The sequence below is a fragment of the Stegostoma tigrinum genome, chromosome 24 (assembly GCF_030684315.1).
Source record: "Stegostoma tigrinum isolate sSteTig4 chromosome 24, sSteTig4.hap1, whole genome shotgun sequence".
NCBI classification, from domain to species: Eukaryota; Metazoa; Chordata; class Chondrichthyes; order Orectolobiformes; family Stegostomatidae; genus Stegostoma; species Stegostoma tigrinum.
Window position 1 is genome coordinate 20,787,403 of NC_081377.1, and position 26,387 is coordinate 20,813,789.

Here is a 26,387-nt window from a genome sequence, read left to right on the forward strand (position 1 = left end):
ATACTGCAACAAGTAACTGCCATAAACTGCCCACCATCTACAAGGCACAAGTCAGGTATGTGAGGAATACTCCCCTCTTGCTTGATGAATGCAGTTCTAACAACACTCAAGAAATTATACAACATCCAGGACAAAGCATCCACTTGATTGGCACCACATCCACTAGTGTTGACATTAACAAGTGCTCAGTAACAGGAGTGTGTACCATCTATGAGACTGCAAAGGTTCAGCGAAGGTCCTTCTATAGCCACGACCACTTCCATTGAGAAGGATGAGGCTACAAGCCACTCACCATCCTGAGCTGGTCGATCCTTCAATATTGCTGGATCAAAGTCTTGGAATTTCCTAACAGCATTGTGGGTCCACCAACAGCACATGGACGACAGGAGTTCAAGACGGCAGCTCGCAAGGACAACTAGGAATCAACAAAAAATGCTGGCCCTGCCTCCAGGACCCACATCTCAGAGTGAAATCTGAAAGAAAAAATTGTGAATTAATGCATCCTCCTTAATTTTCTTCCTTTATTATATGAAATACTTCCTGTTTATCATTTGGATAATTCAAAATCCATAGGAAGAGTTAGGGGTATGGAGACAATTTGAGAAATTGATACTTTTAATCAGACATGCTCTGCCACAGCTCTGGAGCAAGTGGTACTTGGTACATCCAGCTTCCATTCATAGGGGAGGGTGTAGTCGGCAGGGCTGAAGAGTGACAATAATGAACAATGCAATAAAGTTGCTGAATAAATAGATACAACATAACAAAGTGTGGGACTGAATGAACACAGCAGGCCAAGCAGCATTTTAGGAGCACAAAAGCTGACATTTCGGGCCTAGACCATCAGAAAAGGAGGATGGGGAGAGGATTCTGAAACAAATAGGGAGAGAGGGGGAGGCGGATCGAGGATGGATAGAGGAGAAGATAGGTGGAGAGGAGAGTATGGGTGGGGAGGGGATAGGTCAGTCTGGGGAGGATGGACAGGTCAAGGAGGCGGGATGAGTTTAGTAGGTAGGAAATGGAGGTGCGGCTTGAGGTGGGTAGAGGGGACAGGTGAGAGGAAGAACAGGTTAGGGAGGCAGGGACGAGCTGGGCTGGTTTTGAGATGCAGTGGGAGGAGGGGAGATTTTTGAAGCTGGTGAAATCCACATGGGTACCATTGGGCTGCAGGGTTCCCAAGCAGAATGAGTTGCTGTTCCTGCAACCTATGGGTGGCATCATTGTGGCACTGCAGGAGGCCCAGGATGGACGAGTCGTCTAAGGAATGGGAGGGGGAGTTGAAATAGTTCGCGACTGGGAGGTACAGTTGTTTACTGTGAACTGAGCGGAGGTGTTCTGCAAAGCGGTCTACTAACCGCATCCCGCCCCCTTGACCTGTCCGTCCTCCCCGGACTGACCTATTCCCTCCCTACCTCCCCACCCATACTCTCTTCTGCACCTATCTTCTCCTCTATCCATCTTCAGTCCGCCGCTCCCTATCTATTGATAAACCCTCTCCCCATCCCCCTTTTCTGATGAAGGGTCTAGACCCGAAATGTCAGCTTTTGTGCTCCTGAGATGCTGCTTGGCCTGCTGTGTTCATCCAGCCCCAAACTTTGTTATCTCGGATTCTCCAGCAATCTGCAGTTCCCATCATCTCTAATTAGATACAACACTCAGGTTGTGCCGTGGTATCGTTGCAGGGTAATCAAAGCAGACAGAAAGACACAAATAAACAAGACAGGAGGATCCTACCGCTAGAGGGCAGGGCATATGATGTCAGTGATGGGAGGAAGTGGTCTGTGGTCACGTGATCCTGCCTGTCGTTGTGGGGAGGGAGGCTGCTCGTTGTCGGTGGTTCCTTGACTGAAGGTAAAAGCCGGAACCGGGGGTTGGCGGGCTGGGGTGGGTGCTCTGGTTATTGGGTTCGCCGTTGACGAGCCCAGCTGGAGGTGTCCTTGGCCTCCGCGTTCCGATCCCGACCCGGAGATGCGGGGTTGGTCGCGGCGAATCCACATCTCCCACCGCACGAGCCGCTTCTCCGTCCGAGCCGCGTTCTTTCGCCCCATCCCCCTCACATAGATCTAACCTCATCCCCAACACCCACCCCTCATACACTTCCCCTCCCAAACCCTCCTCTTCCATCTCCCACCGCACCCCCCATACGACCGCGATGGGCCAAATGGTCTCCTGCACCAGTTGTAATTTTTGTGAAAAGAACACGACAGATGCTGCTCGTTTGAGAATGAACATCCTGTGCTAATCCACTGGGATAAGGGAAGGATGTGTGGTTTCACTCAGCAAAACAAAGTAATGACCAGAAAAATTGGAGATCAGGTGTTCCTTGAGCTGTTCCCAAAAGAACTGCAGCCTGATATTGCGAGGGAGTGATGGTCTGTCAGATTAGATGTTGAACCGAGGCACTTCCTGACCTCCGTGGAGGTAAACTTGCATCTATTTTAGTTGAAGGGCAGGAATATTCATTATTAGTAGTTTCATGTTTAAACAGATTATCTAGTCAATATCAGCTTGCAATGCACAAATGGCTGCTGTGTATCATGTAATTCAAATGCGCTTTGGTTGCGGAACATTTTAGTATGCCCTGAAGTTATGTTCAGTACTACGTAAATGCAAATGTTTTATCCTAGTTGGCTGATCGATTTAGTATAACCTGTGTCTTATGAGTGATGTGTAAGCGTTATGTATAGGCGTAGGTGCAGAAACAGACTATTTTTGAAACTAATACACAAATGTAAGAAAAATAGCCAAGCTCTTACAAAAAAATCTAAAAGAACTTTTGAAAAATGGTCACTGAACCCGAAACATTAACTCTGATTTCTCTCAATAGATATTGTCAGACCTGAGACTTTTCAGCAATTTTTTTTAACAAAAAAAACTGCTTGTTTTGCTCTTAATCTACTCAATGTTCATATATATATATATATATATATATATATAATTCAGTTTGTCCTGATTACAGCTTTAAGATTTGTGTTCATAATGCATTTTTAAAATATAAATGTTTGTACTACTACAGTAGAATGGGGAAAATTACCTGGTCTTAGGATGTGGTTATTGTTACTGTTTTATTGCCAGGTTTGCCAGGCTACAGGCTATAATTAAGTGAAAAATGGCCATGGATTAATAGAGGACAAACAGTCTGGAAGATATTCTGCGGTATTGTCAGTTCCTCTTGTGCAGAAACCACTCCAAAAGCTTCTCTTGTACATGGACTTCCATGAATTGCAAGTCTAGGGATGTCGAGGGATATTCTAAATTGAATCTAAAAGTCATATGATCTAATCCTGTCATGGTGAATGGAAATTCTCAATCATTTACTTGATAACTCTTGAGAGCTTTGCTTTGTTCAGAAAATATTATGACAGTTAGTGCTTCAAATGCTCTAATGAAGTTGTGAAGTAATTTTGATCCATAATTCACTGCACAAGTTCCTTGTTTCAGTTGTTGCAACAACATGGGGAGTTCAGCATATACCAGACATTGTTTATGAATTCATTTTTCTGAAATATGTGACATAATTTCCAGAAGCCAGCAGGAAGTTACCTGCATGTCTAATTGACCTGAGATAGGTGACAGTGTGCGTAGAAACATTCTTCCAAAAATAGATATAGTTGAAGATGTTGAAGTTGAAGTGTCCGCCCATGCTACTGGTGTGGAGGATTGGACTGTATTGTGCTGACTGTTTTCTTAAGTTGCTATCAATACTCAATTAGATTTTACTTCTTAATTAGTGTTTTAAGCTAAGTGGAAATTTGCCCCTGTCTGCTTCCATAGTATCCTCAACCATATGTCCCTGCATGGATACTTTTGTTTGTCCTGCAATCTGTATTCTACTTCACACCAGACACCTTCTATCAGGATGTGCTTCACTCACTTCTGTCCTACTTTCAAATGCTGCCTTAACACCCATAAACATCTGTTATTAGCTCTCAATCCTTTCTCCCCGTATTTGACTATGCTTAGTGGCTACTCTTTCATTGTGCCCTATTAAAAAGTGCTATCAGATGTCTGATTGCGCCAATGCTATCAAACGTGAGTTGCTTCACATGACATACCAAATGTAAATACCTGATTTTTAAGAACCTGGAATAAATGTAATACAAAGAGACATACTGAATGCTGGACATCTGGAGTAAAAATAGAAGATGCTGAAAATACTCAGGTTTGGCAACATCTGTGGAAAGAGAGAAACTGTTTCAGGTTGATGGTCTTTGATCAGCACTCATAAAGGTATATAAATAACTTATATATATTTAGTCAAGTCATACAGCATGGAAACAGACCCTTCAATCCAACTTATCCATGCCAACTTACCATTACTACTTGTAATTATAAATGCTAATGGATAATACTTGTATTAATTTTTATGAATGCTTAAGTGCTGGTTTATACTCAGTTGAAAAATGCAGGACTGTTTCTAATTGACCAGATTGTCTGATAGTTTTTGTATTTACTGCAGATTACACATGAAGTATATTACAACAAGTAAATATTTTTATCTTTAACTTGTGACATGGAGGTTATTTGAAGCTGATACCTCACCTGATTGGCCATTGTGTAATTATGAACTTCCAAAGGGAGTGGTTAGTGTGCAGCTGTCACAGTCAAACCTGCTCTGTCCCCACCTTTATAGATAATGGGAACTGCAGATGCTGGAGAATCCAAGATAACAGTGATGAAGGGTCTAGGCCCGAAACATCAGCTTTTGTGCTCCTGAGACGCTGCTTGGCCTGCTGTGTTCATCCAGCTTCACACTTTGTTATTTCTGTCCTCACCTGATGACCACTTCATGCACAGTCTGGTAGAATGCTGAGTTTTAAGTTTGACATTTCGATTGTCTGAGCTTACATCATTAAAATCTGTACAAAACCTATATAAACCTGAATATATGATCTGAGGTTTTGTTTGTTGTCTGATTTGGTTGTTCCTGAAGGTATCAGAACATTCACATCTGTCAACCCTGGTACTCTCTGCAGTAAAGTTAGAACTGATAAACTATCTATGGAAGAATCTGGCCTTTCAATCTGCACGTGTTGATAAATGCAGAAGACAATAGATGTCCATATAATAGTAATAAGGGACAACTTGTACAACACCTTTAACATCAGTTGGAATTGTTTTTCTTTAATTGTACTGACAAGCAACATATGCAAGGTTGCATTGAATCTTTAAGTGGCTGTTACTCTGGATAGCCTTGGTACTGTAAAAGTAATGTTATTTAAAATTCTTGTTCTGTTATGCGATGGAATTAGTTCCCATTGGATTAACTCTTTTTCATAGTTCATTTGTGCCAGTGTGGGATTTTTTTATACTCATGAGTTCATAGTCGTAGCTACAATGCATTCTGCTGATATTGCATTACTCGGTGGGCTTTTAAACATATGTGATATGCTTATATCAATATTCATCATGTGTTCAATGCATTTTAGCAAGCTATTGGTAATACCTGGCCCCTTGCATTCCAATTCTTGGTATTTTAGACATGAAGTTTAATTAATACCATTCTGTGACCAATTCTTTGCATGCAGAATAGCAAATATTCATTTTTTAAAAAAAACTTGTGAACAGCCAGGATCCTTGGCATTTGTTTTTATTTTAATATGAGCATATCCATATGCTCATGGATTTGGAGATTCCACTCCCCTGCCCCATTATATCCATTGTGTGTTGTGGAGTTATGTCTTGCTAAGTCTACCAAGTCAGATTGAAATATATTCTTTGGCTTATTGTAATCTGGTTAAATGTACCTGCATTATGAGTGTAACTATTTGAAAGACTAAATTAAAACAGGGAATTGCCGATGTTGGAAATCTGAAACAAAAACAGAAATCGGAATTGTACAGAACAGAAGAGTCACCAGACTTGAAGAACTAACTCTGTTTTCTCCCCACAGATGCTACTACACCTACTGAGTTTCACCCTTGTGCTTGGGTGTCGTGTGCTTGGCAGCCAGAGTTAGAGTTTGCCTTAGTGTGACACTAGATATCTCAGTAGCTGCAGTAGGAAGTTTCAATTAACTTGCTAATGAAATAATGCTGACTTGCTAATGAAATTAAAATAACGCCTCAGTACTAATAAGCATATCTTATATTTTAAACAGGTTATCAGTTTGTTAGTTAATGCTAGCTTTTATTTTTTGCTTAACATAATTTGTTATAGCTCAAGAGTTTAAATGATACCTGCACTCTCTTTGGGTTATGTGGCAATTAGTTACACTGTTAAACAAGTCTTCTCAGTATTGTAATTAAATCTGCTACTGGTATGCTTGGTCACGATTATCCCTGTTTCTTACTGCAGTCTTGTATATCTGCAGGTTTGCATTCAGCACGTGTGACGTTGTATGTGTGGTAACAACATGTCGTTGCCGTTGCTTGATGAGGCTGCGACTGTGTCTGGGACAGAACGGGAAACTGCAGTGGTAAGAAACCACCTGTTTTCTTGATCTGCATAGAAAACACAATGCTCTGACAACTGGGAGACATTTCAGATTCACTATAATAATGTCTTCTGAATACCTGGTTGTGGTGATTGGTGGTTAGGTGATACTGTTTTTATGTGAATTTTATATTAGTTGTTGCTTAATTAGTTTTCACAAGAATTGTCCTTTTAACTCTAGACTTGGACTTGAACCAACAATCTTTTTTAATGAAACTCAAGACTGCAAGCATCTCAGTTAATATGTTAAGCATTACTTCAATGCCTAAACTTGTACGAATAGCTTGGTTTTGTTTTTTCATCTGAGAAAAAATATTTTTGAAGTGTTCGTTTGCCACAAGTTGACAGCAGCCGGAGAGAGTTCATTAGTAATACTATCACTAGTCACGCTGCACATTGCAGACTGATATTAAATTGAATCTGTGGTCAGTTTTGAGCTTGAGACTTCTTTTTCTGTTTCTTTAAATGCCAGAGTAATTGTAGGGATAGGGCATCAATGCTCAGAATAGTGCTTTAATATTACTGTTGGTTAAAAAAAAATTCCCTCTAATTTGTGTTTGTGGTTAACCTTTGTAGTTTCCCTCTGTATTTTGGCCAGTAATTGTGATGTCCAGATCCCAGTTTTGACTCTCTTATGTTTCATTTTGGAGTTGGATAATTAATAATATGCAGGGTGTTGTATCAGCAATTTTGAAGTTAATACCATACTAGTGAATATTCAATTATCTTCTCATGACTCTAATTACTTTGAAATCCCACGATTTGATACATTGAGACAACTTTAATCAAACATTCTACAATTGATTCTTTCTTGTTAGATCAGGAATTTTCATGGCTCTGCTGATTGTCTGATGTTACTTTGTGATGGTATAAAGTTGGTGTTTGGGTTGTATTTTACAGGTTATTTTCTTGCATGGACTTGGAGACACTGGGTGAGTTTGATTTAGATCAGTAGTACAGAGAAAGTGACCAAGTTCATAATCCCAATTGCCATAAAACTGAATTAAATGCAAATTTGTTGAAATTATGCTTTGATAAGCTATCTAACAATGTATATTCCCTGTTGTCTTGAGGGTTTATAACCATCCCCATTACGTACACCTTATACCAATAACTGTAACGATGGAAATATTTTAAAAATTGTACTTCTGCTCTAGTTACCATTTATCCTTCTTGGTGCAGGCTATTTCTTCCTCAAAGATTTCTTAAACTGACGCATTAAAATAGTGTTTTTCAAACATCACTAATAATCCCTTTTAATACCAGTAGAAGGAGCTCGTGATGTTGGGCGAGGCACACAATCTTTTTCCCTTCCCTCAAACATTGTACTTTGCAGTAGTGTTGGTGATTAAGTCCTAGTTCCATTCCTGAAAATCACTATTTTAAGGCAAGTTTCTGTGAGAATCAAACATTCAAACTAGAGTTGAGTTTCATAAGGCCTGCCTTAGAGAGAAATTATATCAGTACCTTCTAAGTTGAAATACATGGCACCTTACTTTAAATATCTAAATTAATTGCTATAATATACAATTTCCTTTTCATTTTAAATTTAATATTCTTTGGTGTTTAGTTTTGCCAGGCTCCATTAGTGGTAGAAGTTACTCACAGCAATGACCCATGTCTACCACTAGATGGATGACCTCAGTTTGAAATCAGAAGGGAAGCTGAGACACAAGAACTGACCAACAATGAAGCGAAGAGCAGACCTGGAGCGGGAAGTTAAGAATAGCACATGAGAGGCGAGGCCAGGGCAAAGTAACATGGAGGTTGAAGGCCAGGACCAAAATCGGTGCAAGACAAGCATGGGAAGCAAGGCCCCTTTGCCCGCCAGCAGAAAAGGGAGAGTATCTAATCCATAGGCAGTGCGGATAAAGGCACTAATCTAATATGATAGACACTAATGATATATGGAAACAAGGCTAAAATGAAAATAATGATGCAAAACAAACAGGTCTCAAAGAACAAACAATGCTAAAATGACTTTTAGTGGGGCAATGTTAAACAAGCTCTGCCTGTCAATTTAATGTACTTGAGTTAGGACGTGACTAAATAAGCCAGAGAATGTAGTAATTCTGAAGAACTAAATTGCATTTATTTCAATGCAAGGGGTCTTGCAGGTAAGGCTGATGAACTCCAGGCACATTTAAGAGCATGAGATTGGGATGACATTTCTATTACAGAAACTTGCCTAAGAGATGGATTTTTTTCTGAAGAAGGGTCCCAACCTGAAACATCAGCTTTCCAGCTCCTCTGCTGCCTGGCCTGCTGTGTTCTTCTACCACCACACTGCTATCTCTGACTCCAGCATCGGCAGTTCTTGCTATCTGTTAGAGATGGACAAGACTGGCAGCTCTGTCTTGTGGGTTTTAGATGCTGTAGGGAGGATTGGAAAGGAGGCGGAGGAATGGTGGTGTTTTGAATAAGGAATACATTACTGCTGTAAATAAAGAAGGTAGTTCTGAAAAATGCAGTGAAAATATATGGATAGAAATTAGAAATAAGAAAGGAAAAATCACCTTGATGGCAATGTACTATTGCCCCCCCCCCCCCTCTCCAATAGTAGTAGGAAAATTGAGGAACAAATATGTAGGGAGATTTCAGATATATGTAAGCATAATTAGGTTGTAATAGTGGGAGATTTAAATTTTTCAGATATTGTTTGGGGCTACCAGAATGTTAAAGGCTTGAGTAGTGAGGAATTTGTCAAATGGATACTCCTACCAGAGAAGGACCAAAACTAGACCTTCCTTTGGTAAAGTAAAAGAAGGGGAACACTTTGGGTCTCGCGATCATAATTGTATTAGTTTCAAAATGGTAAGCCTCCCATAAAAGTTCAAGTTTTTAATTTGAATAAGGCAAATTTACTCCAAATAAATAGTGGTTGTCTTCTCCCTAGGATGGGGGATTTCAAAACTTGGGGGCACATTTTTAAGGTGAGCAGGAGAGAGATTTTATAAAAAGATGAGAGGCAAATTTTTAAGAGGGTGGTTTGCATGTGGAATGAATGTCCTAAGGAGGTGGTGAATGAGGGTACAATAATAATGTTTAAAAGACATTTGGATCAGTACATGAATTGGAAAGGTTTGTAGGGATATAGTCCAGGAGCAGGCAATTGGGGCTAGTTTAGTTTGGGATTATGGACTGGTTGGACTGAAGGGTCTGTTTTCATGCTGTATGACCCTGTGACTGTTTTGGTGATGCAGCAGGTAACTTTCAAAAGTTGATTGGAGTAGACTGCTTATAGATAAAAGGACATCCAACAAGTGGGGAGCTTTCAAGAGTATGATAACGAGAGTTCGGAGGCGTTATGGCATTACGTTCTTGTTGAAGAGTTCAGGCTGGTAAGATTAAAGATCAATGGATCAATAAGGATATTGAGGTTCTAGTCAGGACTAAAAGAGAATCTTATTTTAGATATAGACAACTTGGTTCAATTGAATTTCTTGTGATTGCAAGAGGGAATATGAGAGAACATTGGATAAATTAAGGATAATCCAATGAGATTATACAAATACATTAAGAGCGAGAGGGTAGGGCCTCTTAAAGATCAAGGAGGTTGTCTTTGTGTCAAACCCCACGATATGACAGATACGCTGAATGAACGTTTTGCGTCAGCTTTTACTGTGGAGAACAAAATGAAGTCTAGAGAATGCAGTGAAGTAAACATTGATGTATTAAAAACAGTTCGCATTACTGAAGTTTAATTCCTAATTGTCATCTTACTTTTGAATTCTTATTGCTGTTTAATGTTTGCCATTTGAAAACTCTGCTCTGTTGAATACTTTAACCATTTTATCTTGTTTGCCATTTTGTCACAGGTGGTTGCAATAGTTAAGTTACTTCACCTAGAAACTTGGTGACATTGTGCCTGTTTTTCTTCAGGAGTTTAATGAACACTTAAGCCTCCAATATGCGAACAGGAAATGCATGCTCATGAGTGGGTTATGTCACCTAATACGTAAAAGATAATGAGCTGCCTGAGCCCAATTTTAAAATGGATTCAGGTCTTTGTGTGAACCTAATGTGTCTGTGAGTTGCTTCTGCAATATTACATTCCCTGAGGCAGCTATTGCAAGCATGATTCAGACTAAACAGGACTATTTGAAACCTAACCAGCAAATCATAAAGTGACAGCAACAGGCTACCACCAAAAGATAAGTTTGTAAAATAAAAAACACTTGACCAGACTGAAGGTGGGAGGGGCAGTGATGCTGTTCCCAGACCCATATTCAAACTGAGTAGCTGCCGATCACCTTTATATTTGTATGTAACTTCAGTGGTGGAGCTTCTTAACACTGTTGTCCTGTTTCTAAAAGTGGTACATTTTCTGAACCTTTACTAACCCAGGAGGTTATGGGTTCAAGTTGCATGCAGGAAACTGTATGTAACAAAAATCAAAATCTGACACCCCTCTACACCAATGTGTGTGCAAGTTGGCAATAGACTAAATTACAACAATGGCAATACTCAAAGTGCTTTCTTGATAATTCCCGTGTTACTCAGATGAAATCTTGTGAAGCTTTCTAATGTGTTTTCCTCAAAGTACTGAAACTGCTTATCAACCTCAGTATTTCTTGCTTTCTACCATCTTCAAAACTTGCATTTATTGGTGTCCATACCATTGCAAAATTCCCAAGGCACTTGATGTTGAGCTACGTATAGATGTATTAGGCAAGATGTATGTTATAAAGAGTGCCTTTGAAACAGAGCAGAAGAGATCAGGGAGCCCGAATAGCTCAGTCCATAGAGCATCAGTCTTTTGGTGCCACAGTGGCTCAGTGGTTAGCACTGCTGCCTCACAGTACCAGTGACGTAGGTTCGATTCCACGCCAAGCGACTGTCTGGAGTTTGCACATTCTCCCCATTGTCTGTGTGGGTTTCCTCTGGGTGCTCCGGTTTCCTCCCACAATCCAAAGAGAGGTGAGGTGGATTGTTCGTGCTAAATTGCCTGTTGTGTTCCCAGATGTGTAGAGTAGGTGGGTGACCGGGGGATAGGTCTGGGTGGGATGCTCTGAGGGTTGGTGTGGACTTGTTGGGCCGAAGGGCCTGTTTCCATGTTGCAGGGATTCTATTTTTAAAAAACTTTAAATTGCAAAAAAGCATTCTAGAGCTTTAAACGTAGGCAAGCTGGAAGCTCTATGGAGTGATAGCAAGGGTACACGAGACCAGAATTAGAGGAACAGTGGAAAAGGTTACAGAGATGAGGGTGAGGCTGCGAAGAAATCGGGAAGCGAGAATGAATTTTAAAATCAGTGCTGCTAGAACAAAAGCATGTAGATCAGAGAGGTCAGGCAGGATAGGTGGATGGGACTTGATGTGAAATGTATTAGGGGTGACCAAACTTTTGGGTGACCTTGTTTATATAACATAGATGATGATAGAACTGTACCCAGGACAGGATTGGAATAATCAAGTCTAGAGATAACGAATTTGTGGATGTAGGTTTCATGGCTGAAGATAATTGGTATTTTGGAAAGTGGAACTTGGCAATTTTGGTCTCTTTCACATACACGACTAAGAATGTGAACAGTCTTATTCAGCCTGAGACAGTTTTCAGAGTGAGAGCTGGATTCAATAATTAGGGAATGGATTTTGTGTTAGAGACTGAAGCTAAAAGTACTAGTCTTTATAATATTTAATTGTAGAAAATCTGCTTGTCGACTTGATATCAGATAAGCTGTGTGACAAATCAGATAGTGGAAACACTGAGTGAAGTGGAGTGAGTCGTTAGCATACATGTGAAAATTGGTTGTGTTTTCAAATGATGTAGCCAAGAGGTAGATTGTAGCTGAGAAACAGGTTTTTTACTTTCAAGCTTTATGATGCCATGCTTTTGGGGTTCACCTTGGCTTCTGGTTGTTTGAAATTATCTTTTAATAAGCAATTAGCAACAGAGGAAATTTTGGTAGGAAGGAAGGAAGATCTGGCAGCAGCTGGTTTTTAACGTGGATAAATTCAACATGCATAATGCATATTGGGACAGGAAGCTTGATTTATTGACAATATGTCCAGGAGGGAGAGTGGAAAAAGATTTGTCATGAATCAGTAATTATAAAAATACTACTGCACATGAGTTTGACTGCCTCTAAATAAAGGGATTTCACTTCTGCACTTTGGTGATTTTTGCGCTAGATATACATCTTGATTATAGTATCATTAGCCACTCCCATCAGGATACCTCATACTAGGAGTGCTTTATCTGTGCAACATCTAAATATAACAAAACCAATGGGTCAGAGCCTTCACTGTACAATTACGCGTGTGATCTCAATTTCAGGAACATGTGCATCATTCAGCACTGACTTTAAATAAAAAGATTGATTCATTTAAATTATATATGTAATTTGTTTTCATTCATGGGATGTGAGCATTGCCGGCCAAGCCAGCACTTATTATTCATCACTAATTGTCCAAAAAGGCAGCCACATTGCTAAGATAACAAGATGTGGAGCTGGATGAACACATGTAGGCCAAGCAGCATCAGAGGAGCAGGAAGGTTGACATTTCGGGCCTAGACCCTTCAAAAAATTGCTTAGTCTGGAGTCTTAACAGAGAGCCATTGGCCTCATGATATTATCGCTGGACTGCTAATCCAGAGGCCTAGGTGTTGTTCTGGAGACCTGCATTCGGATCCTGCCATGGCAGATGGTGGAATTTGAATTCAGTAAATATCTAGAATTAAGATTCTAACGATTACCATGAATCCATTGCTGATTGTCAGGAAAATCCATTTGGTTCACTAATGTCCATTAGTGAAGGAAACCGCCATCCTTATTTGACTCCAGACCCACGACAAAATGGGCAGTTAGGGATGGGCAATAAATGCTGGCCTAGCCAGTGATGCCTCCATCCAGTGAATGAATTTTAAAAAAGTCACCTGTATGACAGATTGAATTTTACTGGGGTTGACAGTGGTTATATGGCTAACATTAGACCAGCTGTTTCTTGCAGATTTTTTTTTTAAGTTGGTACCAACATATATTTACAATAATTACAACCTATTATCAGTGTGAAAACAGCAAATGTTTCCTGTGGTAATTCTTGATATAAAATTAATCCTGATAAAACAGTAGTTCACAAACAGGGTATCACACAGTCTCTGAATAACTGCATAGCTGTGACTACATAGATTGATCAGTGATCTGAATGCAACCAGTCAAATACAAGCCCATTATTTGAAGGACGTGGCCACACAGCTGTCTGTCATAGGAGAAGCACACAGTTCATGATCCCTAACTCTTCTGACCTCTCATCTTCACCTGATAAAGAACTATCAATGAGATCCACCTCCAGGATGTATTTGACACATTAAGTATTTGACTTGAATGGGATGGCTTCATTCAGTGACGTGTGTCAGATTCTTTTGAATAATCTGTTAAATAGTTCTCCATTCAAGTACAATGGCAGCAAGTGGGAATCTGGGACCATTCTGCTGTTTAAAGACGTACCTGGCAGAAAAAAATGGTTATGGTGGTTGAAGGTCATCTCTGCTCCAAGACATCCTTGTAGGAGTTTCTTGGAGTAGTATCCTTGGCCTAATCACCTTTAGATACATCATGAATAACAAGCTGTCTTGGGGTCAAATGAGAGGATGTTTGATGACCTGCAATATTTTGCACCATTCATGATTCCCCAGATACTGAAGCTGTCCAGGTCCAAATACAGCAAGACTTGAACAATACACAGGTTTGGGCTGACAAGTGGCAAGTAACATTCATGCCACACAAGTGCCAGACAATGACTATATCCTCCAAGAAAGAATCTAGTCATCACCTCTTGATGTTCAATGGCATTTTTTAACACAACGACCCCCGCTATTGATATCCTGGGGGTTATCATTGGCCAGAAGCTGAACTGAACTAGCCATATAAGTACTGTGGCTACAAGAGCAGGTCAGAGTCTCAGATTCTTTCAGTGAGTAACTCACTTTCATTTGTGCCTTCACTAATGAAAGGCCTATCTGTAATTTTTAGGTTATCCTCCCAGAGCCTAGATTTCCCCGCCACCAGTGGAAATGGTTTCTATCATTTCCCTTTAGTATTTTGAAAACTTTAATCAAGTTAATCCTTAAATTTCTATGTTAGTCAATACAATCCTGGTTTGTGTAATCTTACTTTGTAATCTAACTCTTGGAGTCCAGGCTTCATATAGGCATAAACCTATACTTTTTCCTCCCTTCAAAGATAAATATCGTTTCTAAAGTCTGGTGTCCAAAACTAAATGCATTACTCCCGCGTTTGGTCTAAAGAGGGCTTTATTTTCAGGGTCAAACTTAATTTCTGACCACATATTTGACTGTTTAGGTTATAAAAGCCAGCATCCCATTAGCATTTGTTCGTACCTGCCCCAACACCTTACTGATACGTGGACTTGACCCCAACTGAAGACACTTTGGACTTCCCATAGTTTCTAACTTTTTATTACTTGGAATGCTTTAATCTATCCTTTACAGATCCAAAGTTTATGGCTCCACACCTACATATTTGCCATTGTTTGGACCATTCATTCATTAATGTCTCTTAAGCTGTTTTTCTGCATAGTTTACGGTGCTGCCTATAGAAAGACAGTGGTGTAGTGGTAATGTCACTGGACTAGTAATCCAGAATGACAGGTTAATGTTCTGAGGACATGGATGGTAGAAATTTGAATTCAGTGCTTGTTGGTCTAGTCAATTCTTTTAAGTGTTGTTGTGGCACTCTGATCCAGGAGGCTCGGCTTCAAGTCTCACCTGTTATAAACATCTCTGAACAGGTCACTTAGAAAATGTCTGCAGTGGCTGATCTCAGTACAATTGGCTTTGTGTTTTGGGGGCTGTTTTGGTTCCATGGTAGTATCCCCTACCTCTGGTTGGAGGAAAGTATAGAGGGGATGTCAGAGGCAGGTTCTTTACGCAGAGAGTTGTGAGAGCATGGAATGCGTTGCCAGCAGCAGTTGTGGAAGCAAGGTCATTGGGGTCATTTAAGAGACTGCTGGACATGTATATGGTCACAGAAATTTGAGGGTGCATACATGAGGATCAATGGTCGGCACAACATTGTGGGCTGAAGGGCCTGTTCTGTGCTGTACTGTTCTATGTTCTATATTTATTAAAATATCTACAGTTGCCTATCTTTGTCAACAATGTACTTAAGATGGTGTTACTTTCTATATTGTCTGCCAGATCCTTAAATAGGGAACAGGTGACATCCCAGTATAGTTGGGATGTCACTTGAAAGCCAGGCAAGTAGAGTATCTACCAACAAGGGTATCTTTTGTCTGTCTCCAATTGCTGAGTCAGTTTCCTAAACAGGACAATATATTTTGTCTCAATTCTAGCTAACAGTCTCTTAGGACAGATTTTATCAAATGTCCTTTGGACAAAAATATAAGTAAGGGACTCCTCTGTCCACTACTTTAGCCAAATCTTCAAAAATTTCTATCAGGTTTGTCAGGCATGGTTTACACTTTATCAATTAATTCTGGTTTGCTGTGATCAGCTAAAAATGTTCCAGATCAGTCATTTATCTTTAATTATAGATTTTCATTATGTTCTGATGACAGATCATGAACCAATTTATAATCCCGTAGTTTTACGCATTTTCCTTAAATTCCACTTCCACTGGAGCTGGAAAAGCAAGATCAGTATTGACCGCAGAAGAAATGCATATCTGCTGCAAATGTCACATGCATTGGGTAAAAGTCTTTAGTAACTTGTACCTGTTGGCAGCATGAGGGAGCCAATACTGATGTCTGTAAACATTTGAACTTGAGTATTGCATTTCAAACTCATGTAGTCAAAGAACTGCAGCCATTCTGGCACAAGAAAAAAAACTATTCTTCCAATAAAGCGTCTGCCACCTCACTATAATGTAATCCAGTGAGGCACATTTACCTTTATTGGGCCCTGGGGATACAACAAGTTTATTTTGCCAACCTAGTCTCCTAACTTCAAGCAGTGATTGCCAGGTCATTCCCATTCACTACAGTACATTCACTACATTAGATTCACTACACTGCTCCTCATATACCAATTCCCTCATGACACCTCTTCCCAAATCTTAAATCTGTGTCCCCTAGCCTCTTTATGTTAACTAATGGGAGCACGTTTTGTCTGCCTTATCTAAAACTGCCAGTCTTGTATACCTCTTTAATATTGGGTTTTAGTCATCTGTTTTCTCAGGAAAATGTCAGTTTTTTTTCAACCTTATTGCTAAAGCTCCTTGCCCCCTGGAATTATTCTGTGTTCATGTAGCTGTTGAGAATTTTTTTTTGTTAACTATTGATTGTGGAACTGAACATTTTGCAATACTGTCTTTTCAGACATGGTTGGGCTGAATCACTGTCCTCCATCCGCCTTCCCTATGTGAAATACATCTGCCCACATGCGTAAGTACTGTTCAACTTGGTGTGAAAATTGTCTGTGAATGCTTTTTATTGTTTTTAGGCATTACTCTGAAACATGGAATTGTTAATCACGCTTGTGAAGAGCAAAGTAGCTTATTTAATTTTTTTAAAAGTTTGGTAGAATTGCAAAATACCTTGTCACATTTGCTCTTGTCCTTCTCATAATCAGAATGAACAGACCCTATTGATGTGACAGCTCTGGCTTGTTGGCAATAGGATGTGAATGTTTTTAAAGCTAGATTCACATCTGCTCAAAACCAATGGATGTGATTCTACAGAAAGATGAATTACTCTCAGCTCCAACCCTGGGGTACTAATTACTTGTTTTTATTTAATTGTTTTCCCACAATCTGCTGAACATGTTGGTAATTTGCTTGAGTTACAGAACTGTAGTACCATTTGATCAATGAGACCTATGCGGACTGCTGTTCTTTGTTACTCTTGACAGTAAATGATGACACTGTATTTACAGGATGCGTCACAGCCAGGCCTGATCCTTTTCTCCCAGGATGTAGATATATCTGCATTTCTAGCATTGGTTGGACAAAACCTGCATTTCCTTTACCTAGGGTAGATCCTAGCAGTTGCTGCCACCTGCTGGAAATTAGCAAATTCAACATGGCCTATAGAGCTCACTTAAACATTCAATGATGGATTAAGGGATGTTTAAAAATTCTACATTGCTCATAAAAGAATACTGAAGTTTTTGTTTAAAATGCAAAAAATTCAATGCTCCAGTTTCCTCCAACTGTCTCAAGATATGCAGCCTAGATGGATTGGACATGCTAAATTGCCTGTAGTTGAGGGACGTATAGTTTAGGTGGGTTATAGGGGGATGGGTCTGTGTGGGATGCTCTGAGGGTCGGTGAGGACTTGTTGGGCTGAAGGGTCTGTTTCCACACTGTAGGGATTCTATGATCTATATTGAAATGTATGTTAATTTCAACTTAAATTGGCTAAATTTGATACTTGAATTTAATTATTGCCCTTTATTTATTCAGGCCAAAGATTCCTGTGCAATTGAATAATTCTGTACCAATGCCGTCATGGTGAGTTTGAGAGATTTTGTTTTCTAAACTTTTTGCTTTCATGATTTGTTAACACTGCGCCCTCTCCTCTCCACCTTCCTAAGAGTAATATCCTGATTCTCCCATGGTTTTAACCTTGCTTCACTTGAATGCTGCACTTGGTATTGATGATGTAGATGCCACATTTGATCAGCTCATCATCTCACTGTATTGTGATCAGGAGCAAATAACTCCATCTTTGTCTGCAATTAAAAATGATTTGGTGTAAATTGGAAATCAACTGAAAATTCTGAAAACTGAAATTACAATCTGTTGAAGACTAAAGCAGATCAATCCACTGTTACAGCAAGACGTGAAAAGACTGAACTTTCACGTATATTGATTCGGTATTTTCCTTGAGGCAATCACCCCTAATTTAATGCCACTCCTAATCACATCAGTCTTGGAGATGGTGTTTTCCCATTTGTAATTCAAACTATTAAAGCAGGGCACAAATTATTCTTTTCAAATTAGAATATTTGGTTAAGCTATGCCATTGTTCTAGTTAACCATGTATAATAATCACAACAGTACAACTGTCCTCTGTTTAAAAGGTTTGATTTGGCTGGATTAAGTCCAGAAGATAAAGAAGATGAAGTTGGTATAAAGAAAGCTTCTGAATGCAGTAAGTCTCTGTTCTTGCAGCACAGTTAATCAGGACCAGTTGAGTACTTTAAACATAAATCTTGTTTTTGTATGGGATATTTTGACACATTTCCTGCACTTCAGAAGTATGTGAAAAATAACGTACAAGACCAAGATTAAGGAGGGTCACCAAATGCTTAATGAAAGATTAGGTTTTGAGGAGGTTGTCAAACTCACTATGACGACATTGGTACAGAATTGTTCAATTAAATATTAAGGTAGGAGCTGGGGAGCCTGGGGATACCAAAGGTTACAGACACCCTAGATTGTGATCTGGGAATCTAGAGGGAGATGGAGCTTGCCAGCAGGGTCCAGGGAAGAGTAGCGATGAGTAAACTGGAAGACAGTTGACTTTCATTCGGCATCCTGGGTATAAAGTTCAACGAGAATGGAAATGAAGCATCTGTTCTTAATTCCATCATGGGTGTTGTGATAGTCCCCTATCAGCAAAGACTGGTAATGAATATAGCTGGAGCAAGGTGGGAAAACATTTAGCTGAAGAGCAAGAGTTGAAAGCTTGGTTGCCTGACAGCATTTATAGAACAGTGACAGCTATGAAAGTAAGATACCATCATTGAGTGCTTTGATCTGAAACAGCAGCTACAATGCACACGTGAATGGATACAAAGAAGATTATACAGGTGTAGCAATGATTAAATAACAGGTGTAGTATTCAAGTTAAGAGCAGGAAGTGCTGTCTTCAGCTACACGCAGTCTTCATTAGAATGACAAGCGTATACAGACCCTGGTTGAAGATTGCAAATTCAAAAAGTGTTTCATATCGAATGGTTGCATCGGTGGCTCAGTGATAGAATTCTTGCCTGCTACACAGGCTCATGTTCATTTCCTGACTAATGCATGGCAACCCTTTAAATCTTGTGCATTGTCACGTTCTTACCTCTGAACCAGAGGTCCTGGTTCAAACTTCCATCTGACAGGGAGGTGCGTCAAACATGCCTGAACAGGTCAATCAATTTTTTTATTATAAAGGACAAGGAAGGTACTTTTTAAAAAAGATGTGTTTTGTAATGCATGCTAATATTTTTATTCAGAGATTTATACTGTAGTGATTAGGCAAATGTGACTTGTTATAATAGTCTATTTTTATTTCCCAAAGTAAAAGCAGTAATTGAACATGAGATCAAAAATGGAATTCCTTCTCACAGGATCATACTAGGTGGATTTTCACAGGTGACCTTTCAAGATTATTTTCAAAATATGTTTGTACTTTTTCTTTAAATGTTCAAAGAAAGTAATGAACGTCTTCCCAATGCAGGGTGGTGCATTGTCTTTGTACACTGCTCTGACGTGCCATTACAAACTGGCTGGAGTTATAGCTCTAAGTTGCTGGCTTCCTCTTCACAAAACTTTCCCACAGGTATCTCTAATTTACATTTTCCCTGTGATTAATAGTATGTTGTGCCATAGAAAAGGCAAATATGTTTATCTGGACTTTCAGAATTTCACTCTGGCACAGTTTTTGTATGTGGAAATAATTGCTTGTTAAACATGCTAAGCTTTCTAGGTGTTCTGGCTGTTAGTTAACATGTTCAGTCACTGCTTGTTACGTCTACCAGTGGGATTGTGAAACAGCATTTGTATATTAGTAAACTAGTGTTCTTGCTCTTGATTCCTAAACCCTGTCTACGTGGAATGAGCAAATTTGGACAAGATTGGTTTGGCAGTTACAGTCACAAGGTCTATCATCATGTTCTATCTAAAAGATGACTTGGTCAAGATACTAATAGGAAACTGGTGCCTGTGAAACATCAGTATATTTCTGAGGGGACCAGGAGGTTCAAAAAACCTCCTTATTGATGGGAGATGCATTCAATTGCTCTTTCTCTTTGTTTTTTAAGCAAGCTTCGGTTACTGCCATATGCCTACTTCACTATATTTCAATTGCTGTTGAAATAGGTATTTTCTTTTGGTCAAATATTTTCAGTAGCAGTTCAAAGAACAACTTTATGCCGCTCGTGTCACTTAATTCCATTTTCTTTCTAAGTAGCAAAGCCTTACTGTGTAAACCAGAAGCCAAATTTAGAAAACCAGAAACAAGACTGGCCTGTTCTTGCATTCAGTTGGATCATAGAAAAAATATAAATTTCCAACTTGCAAATTTCAATTGACCCAGCACCCAGAGCCTGACTGGGGACAGGATTCAGATTTCCTTTTGTCTAGAAAACAATTTTTTCTTGAATGGTTGGATTCCTACACCAAAGGAATTAATTTCTCTATAAATACTTTGATTAGATCATCCCTTGTGCTCCTAAACTAAAGGGAATAGAAGCTGTATTTACGCAACCTGATTTCAATAATTTGTCTCTCTAAGCCCTTCTATTCTAGTAAAATTGTGCTGTTCTCCATTCCGAACATGTATATTTTTCCATAACTTTGGTGACCCAGCAATGTTATAGGAAGAGCAGGTCTGCACAGTATTTCCAGGTACTGGAAAGAGGAGCTACACTAAAGCACCTGTGTGTTGTCTTCAGTAAGTCACTGAAAGCTTACGTGCACATGCGGTAAGCAGTTAGGATGGCTAATAATAATATGTTGACCTTTATTGCAAGAGGATTTGAGTGCAGGCGAAGCAAACTTTTGTTTCAATTGTATGGAATTGTTAGAAGTCTCTTGCGGTACAGTGGTAATGTTTCTACTCCTGAGCCAGGAGGCCTAGGTTCAAGTCCCACTCTCCAGAGGTGTTTCATTAAGTCCTGAGCAGTTTGATTTAAAGTACTTGTACAATCATGGTTAGACCATGTCTGAAGAGCTATCTACAGTTTTATCTTGAGAAAGATATTACTATCACTGAGAGGGTGCAACAAAGGTTCACCAAACTTATTCCTAGCATGGCAGGACTGTCCTGTGAGGAGGGATTGGAGAAAATTAGTCAGTTTTCTTTCTAGAATTTTGAAGCATGAGAGGTATTGTCATTGAAAGCTATAGATTCAAATCTTTGCCAGGTTGGAAAGTCTAGATCCAGGAGGATACAATTTCAAAATGATGGGGAAGCTGCTTAAGAATGAGGATGTGGAGAATTTGTTTTTACTCAGAGGGTGGTGAATCTTTGGAATTCTCTGCCCCAGAAGCATGGAGGCTTAATCATGGAGCATCTTTAGAGGTTGACAGATTTCCAAATACCAAAGACATAAGGGGTTGTAGGGAGAGTATGGGCGCATGGAGGCGGAGGGGAGAAGCATGAAATGAATGAGCAGCCATTATCATATTGAATGGTCGATCAAGCTCAACAGGCCTTTCCTACTCCTATGTACTTTATGCCCTTGATATATTTCAGTGTTTAAACAAGTAAGAAGAAAATTATATTGAAAACCTAATATAATTTCAAAAATATCTTTTAATTTTTTGTAATTTTAGGCAGCAGGTAGCAACGTCAATAAGGATATCAGCATCCTGCAGTGTCATGGTGAAAAGGATCTAATGATACCATTAGCATTTGGATCTTTGACAGCTGCTAAGCTAAAAACAATCATTAATCCTGCAAACATTCAGTTCAAAACATATTTAATGCAACACTGCTCATGTCAACAGGTGAGTGCAACAATAGCTTATTCATTACACCTGTTTTATAATATTTAAATATGCATCATATGAAAGATCTTATGGCACATTACTTTATCTTGGGTATTGATACAATTATATAATTGTATCTCTTCAATACTTGATCTTATTTATTAGTTGAGGAAGTGTTGACTTAACAGTACATTGTAAGTAGTTTTATGCAGGGCAAACACCAGCTTTGTTTTTGTGGCCTCCAAGTTTAATATGTTTGTTTGTTTGTGAGGTTGGTGTCAGTCCCTTGCCATGACTGAAAACCAGAACTGCAAGCAGTGGTGTCACCCTGAGCTGAATAAGAGGTGATGTAGGGGGTATACACTGCAGTCAATGATGTCAAATGCAGGAGAGAGATCAAGGAGGATTAATGCAGCAGTAATTACCCTCATGTGGGGTGCTGTTTGAAACTTAGATCCATTCTGTTATGTGCAGATTTGAGAGATTCAGAAAGAGAATTTCTGGAGTGATAGTCATAGCTCTGGACAATGACATGTTCAAGGATTTGAGGAATAGTCATAGTTTCCAAGGGTTGGATCAAGTGAATTTTTGAGGGTGGTCATTATGTTGGCAGCTTTGAAAACCAATGTAGATGAGATGAGGGAGAAAGCTTCTTATATCAGCTTTGGTGTAGGCTGGCAATGAATGATAAGGAAACTTACTTTGTTTCAACTTGTAATTATTGGAATAAAAGTGTGAATTGCAAAATTTGGTAACTTTTTTTCTTCTATTTTAAAACTGGAGTTTAATACCTTTTTTTCATCACAGGAAATGATGGCAGTGAAAGAATTCATTTCAAAGCAGCTTCCACCAATTTGACTGAAGTGAGCAAACCTGTAATAGCTTTCTTCAACCCTTCAACTTTCACCTGACAACTGAAACCAAGCCATGTGCCACCAACCTCCAATTTGATTTGTAATTAGTTAGACTGGATATATCCATGATTTTTACTGGCACAATCCAAAGTCCCTTCAGAGGTAATTTTATCAGTAAAGTGATTACTGCCTTTAGCAGGAAGCATCTGCTCAATTTTAACTCTTTCCAGCTCAACTACTTGGCAGAAGTTTCCTAATGTAGCTTTTATTTCAAGGTAAATGTAATTCATAAAAGTTGCTCTGAGCAAGTAGGATATCATGTAATTTCAGATTGAGGATTCAAATCTCCTCCACTAAGGTTAAAGCTACAAAATGTGCTTTTGTAATATCAGTGTATTCTATTTCTTTGTGCTTTTCCTGCAAATTGATGCATTCACTTCTTATTGCATAATTGTGGAATCATTGGTTTAACTGTGAAGTGCAAGAGATGGACAATCCTGCTGCACTGGCTGATGGAACCAAGAAACAGCAATAAAGCATCTCATTTGTTCAGAATGTAAGGGAAGATTAACTGGAGAATGCACCTAATGCTGACTAGACATACTGTAGTTTCTCTCAACTTATGGGATCATAACAATTTTTTCACTGACTGGAGTGCAGCATGATGGAGGGCCAGTAATTGTTAGGATGCCAAAAGAAGATGGATATCTCTGAAATCATTTTGCCTCTATTGTTTTAAGATTTTCAAAATCACATGTTTAAAACAACAAAACTGACCTTGCTAATTCTATTGATTTTAAGTGAGCAAGGGATAGGGTGTAAGATTCATCTTACACAGATTGATGAGCGTAGTTAAGACATTAACTTAGCCATCTTAACTAATATGCCACTGTGGGAAGAATCATGCTGAGGACAGCTCTAAAAGTGTTTGAAGTCATGGAAACTGAGTTCTTGTTTATTCTCCAATAGTTACATTAAGAATTACAGCCCTGGCTGGAAGCAGAACGTCTGCAGGGCCCGTGAACCAAATCAGTGAAAGTGTGGGAATTGTGCTTAAAAACTTTTAAAATTATTCTAATTTCAACACAGCTGCAGCAATAAGCGAACAGTTGACTTCAACATCTAGGCTAGGGAAAGGAAAAGTCTGCAGGGGCAACATTTCCCCCACCAACTGGCTGCTGTTCTACTATTCCTACGATTGCCACATGTGTAGGATCTGTTGGCCCTGATGTTTATATTGTATCTCTACTTTTTAAAATGCTGCATCTTCAAAATGCATTACCTCCAATGAGCTGCACTGGTTCTCTAGCCAGAGGTTTGTATCCAGCCAGTCTTATTGACTATTATTCTTGTTTGGCCTCTGTATTTTAAAAACATTTGGCATAACTCAGTGCGCACTATCAGGTGTAGAAATGTCTTCAAGATATATGGAAAGGGGACAGTAACTAAGAAGCTGGAAAGTCACTTCACCACTAGTGGTTGATTTTAATTCCAACCAAGATGTTCCCTGTATGTAAAATGCTTTACCAAAATGATCACTGTGGTTCACAGAAGCATTTTTTAAAAGCAGCAAACAAAATTTGGGTAACAAAGTTAGACTTTTACCATGAGAAATACAAAATGTTAAATTATGCAAACTATTAACAACAAATTTTGATGCAAATTGAGAAGTGCATCATGTACCTGAAAAGTTTGCAAAGACAAAAGTGTCCTTGTTTCATGAATGCTGACAGTTTCCTAGAGCTCAAATCCTTTTAAAGAACTGCTCCAGTAGAATCTAAATTTAGATGAGGGTTTTGATATGCAGTTATAAATCATTGAAACATTGTAACACTGTACTCTTGGATCCATTTGCCACAAAACAGAATCCTAGTGTGACACTTCGATAAGCAGCATGTTATATGCAATTGCACCAGATTTTTAAAGGTTGGATTTAATAAATTGTTGCTGTACATAGACTCCATGTGATACATTTTCAGATCTATCTTCAGTTTTTAAAAAAAAAAGTCACTAAATCTGTGTGACAAATAGATGCTGGAGGATGTGAGGGAGAATTAATAAGATGACCTCTTTAAACTGCCATTTTCATTTGCGCTCCATGCCTGAAGAGAAATCATGGGATTAACATTTTTTAAAATCCAATGCCAGTTTTTAATATCTATTGCCATTTTTTGATAATGGAGTTACATTGAATCACACTGGCTTCTTTTCTGTCTACCTCTCCTGATGTAACAAGTTGGTTGTATATGGTACTGTTATTTGTCACAAAAACACTAAGATTTTTAATTTAAAATAGCATCATCTATATGTCTTGTGGGTCGTGGGTTTGCGCTACTGAAAATAGGCAAGACACTTTATTGCAGGAGAAGAGAAATATGGTTGGGTAGTGAGACCAAGGAAATAGACTGACTCCGTGAAGGACGATGGAAAGAAGGGACCAGATATAAATCCATAGGGTAAAAATCGGTCATCTTACTCCAGAATTCTAGAAATGTAAGTTTTGAAAATTGTTTGTTTTATTTGAAAAGTAGGCATATTCAACTCAAGCCTTAGCCTCTCTAGGTTTGAGATGTTGGGAGACAAAGGAGACCATGCAAAGAACTTTTTTGTTTTTGTTTCTTAACTTCAGTAAGGCATTACTTATCAATCTAGCACAGAAGTAAATACAGTGCAAGCTTACTCACCTTTTCCCAGTAACCGAAAGGGAAGGGGGAGGTGGTGGAAAATCACTGAGCTCATCACACAGTCACTAAAACTGATTTAGTTCTACCTCTCATTCCTTCTGATAAAGTTACACCTGTACATTTTAAGAATCATTAAATGCAACTTATATTTGTATCTGCTGATTTGTAAATGCTCCAAGTGGTGACTGTTGGGCAGCATTGACAAGTCATTACAGTTAAGATTTATACTGCTGCATGCATTCACAAATGTGTGTTTGGCAGACAATATGGAGAACAAACCAGTGTACTCAATAGTCAGAACCATATGAATAACACAAATTGTTTAAAATCTGCAATTGATTGTTCCAGTCTAGAGAATCACTTGGCTTGTGACAATTTAAAATAAAGGAGAATTAATATTAAATGCATTGAAAGAAACTATATTTGTCAATGCAGCTTTCTGAAACAGTACTATTTCCAAGTGAATATATGCTTTCTAATTCCATTGCTGTAGTTTTATTCTGATTATTTTACCCATGGTGTTTTGTTTTCCAATCTCCTTGTAATGTGAAATTGAATAAAGAGAGAGAATTCCCATGGTGTTTGCCTCTGCTCAGCACTATTTAGGATGTTCTATGCGCGATGATGGAGGTGGTAAATGCATACTTGTATACTCTATACAATTTTTGACCTTGTACCTTTCTGCACAATTATTTCTTTAACTAAACCATAGGTCCACCCCAGAACTAAAAATGCAGTTCACTTTTGCTTGCTCTTGTTTAAAATAAAAGTGAAAATAAAAAATTCGT

The 26,387-nt window shown here is 39.0% G+C and overlaps 1 protein-coding gene across 1 annotated transcript; it reads left to right on the forward strand.

Moving 5' to 3' along the window:
• Positions 1 to 1,696: 1,696 nt before the first annotated feature.
• lypla2 (lysophospholipase 2) lies at positions 1,697 to 26,347 on the forward strand. Its single transcript, XM_048558041.2, has 10 exons — positions 1,697 to 1,851; positions 6,314 to 6,418; positions 7,336 to 7,367; positions 16,735 to 16,800; positions 17,820 to 17,867; positions 18,440 to 18,510; positions 19,648 to 19,721; positions 19,807 to 19,908; positions 21,906 to 22,079; positions 22,869 to 26,347. Exons 2-10 carry the CDS (start codon positions 6,341 to 6,343, stop codon positions 22,917 to 22,919), a joined length of 696 nt encoding a protein of 231 aa, XP_048413998.1. The 5' UTR covers positions 1,697 to 1,851; positions 6,314 to 6,340; the 3' UTR covers positions 22,920 to 26,347.
• Positions 26,348 to 26,387: the final 40 nt, after the last annotated feature.

Coding starts and splice junctions, on each gene's coding strand:
- lypla2 (XM_048558041.2), top strand. CDS start 6,341: ATGTGTGGTAACAACATGTCGTTGCCGTTGCTTGATGAGGCTGCGACT. Junction 7,368..16,734: donor CATGGACTTGGAGACACTGG/GTGAGTTTGATT, acceptor CTGTCTTTTCAG/ACATGGTTGGGCTGAATCAC. Junction 19,722..19,806: donor TACTAGGTGGATTTTCACAG/GTGACCTTTCAA, acceptor TTCCCAATGCAG/GGTGGTGCATTGTCTTTGTA.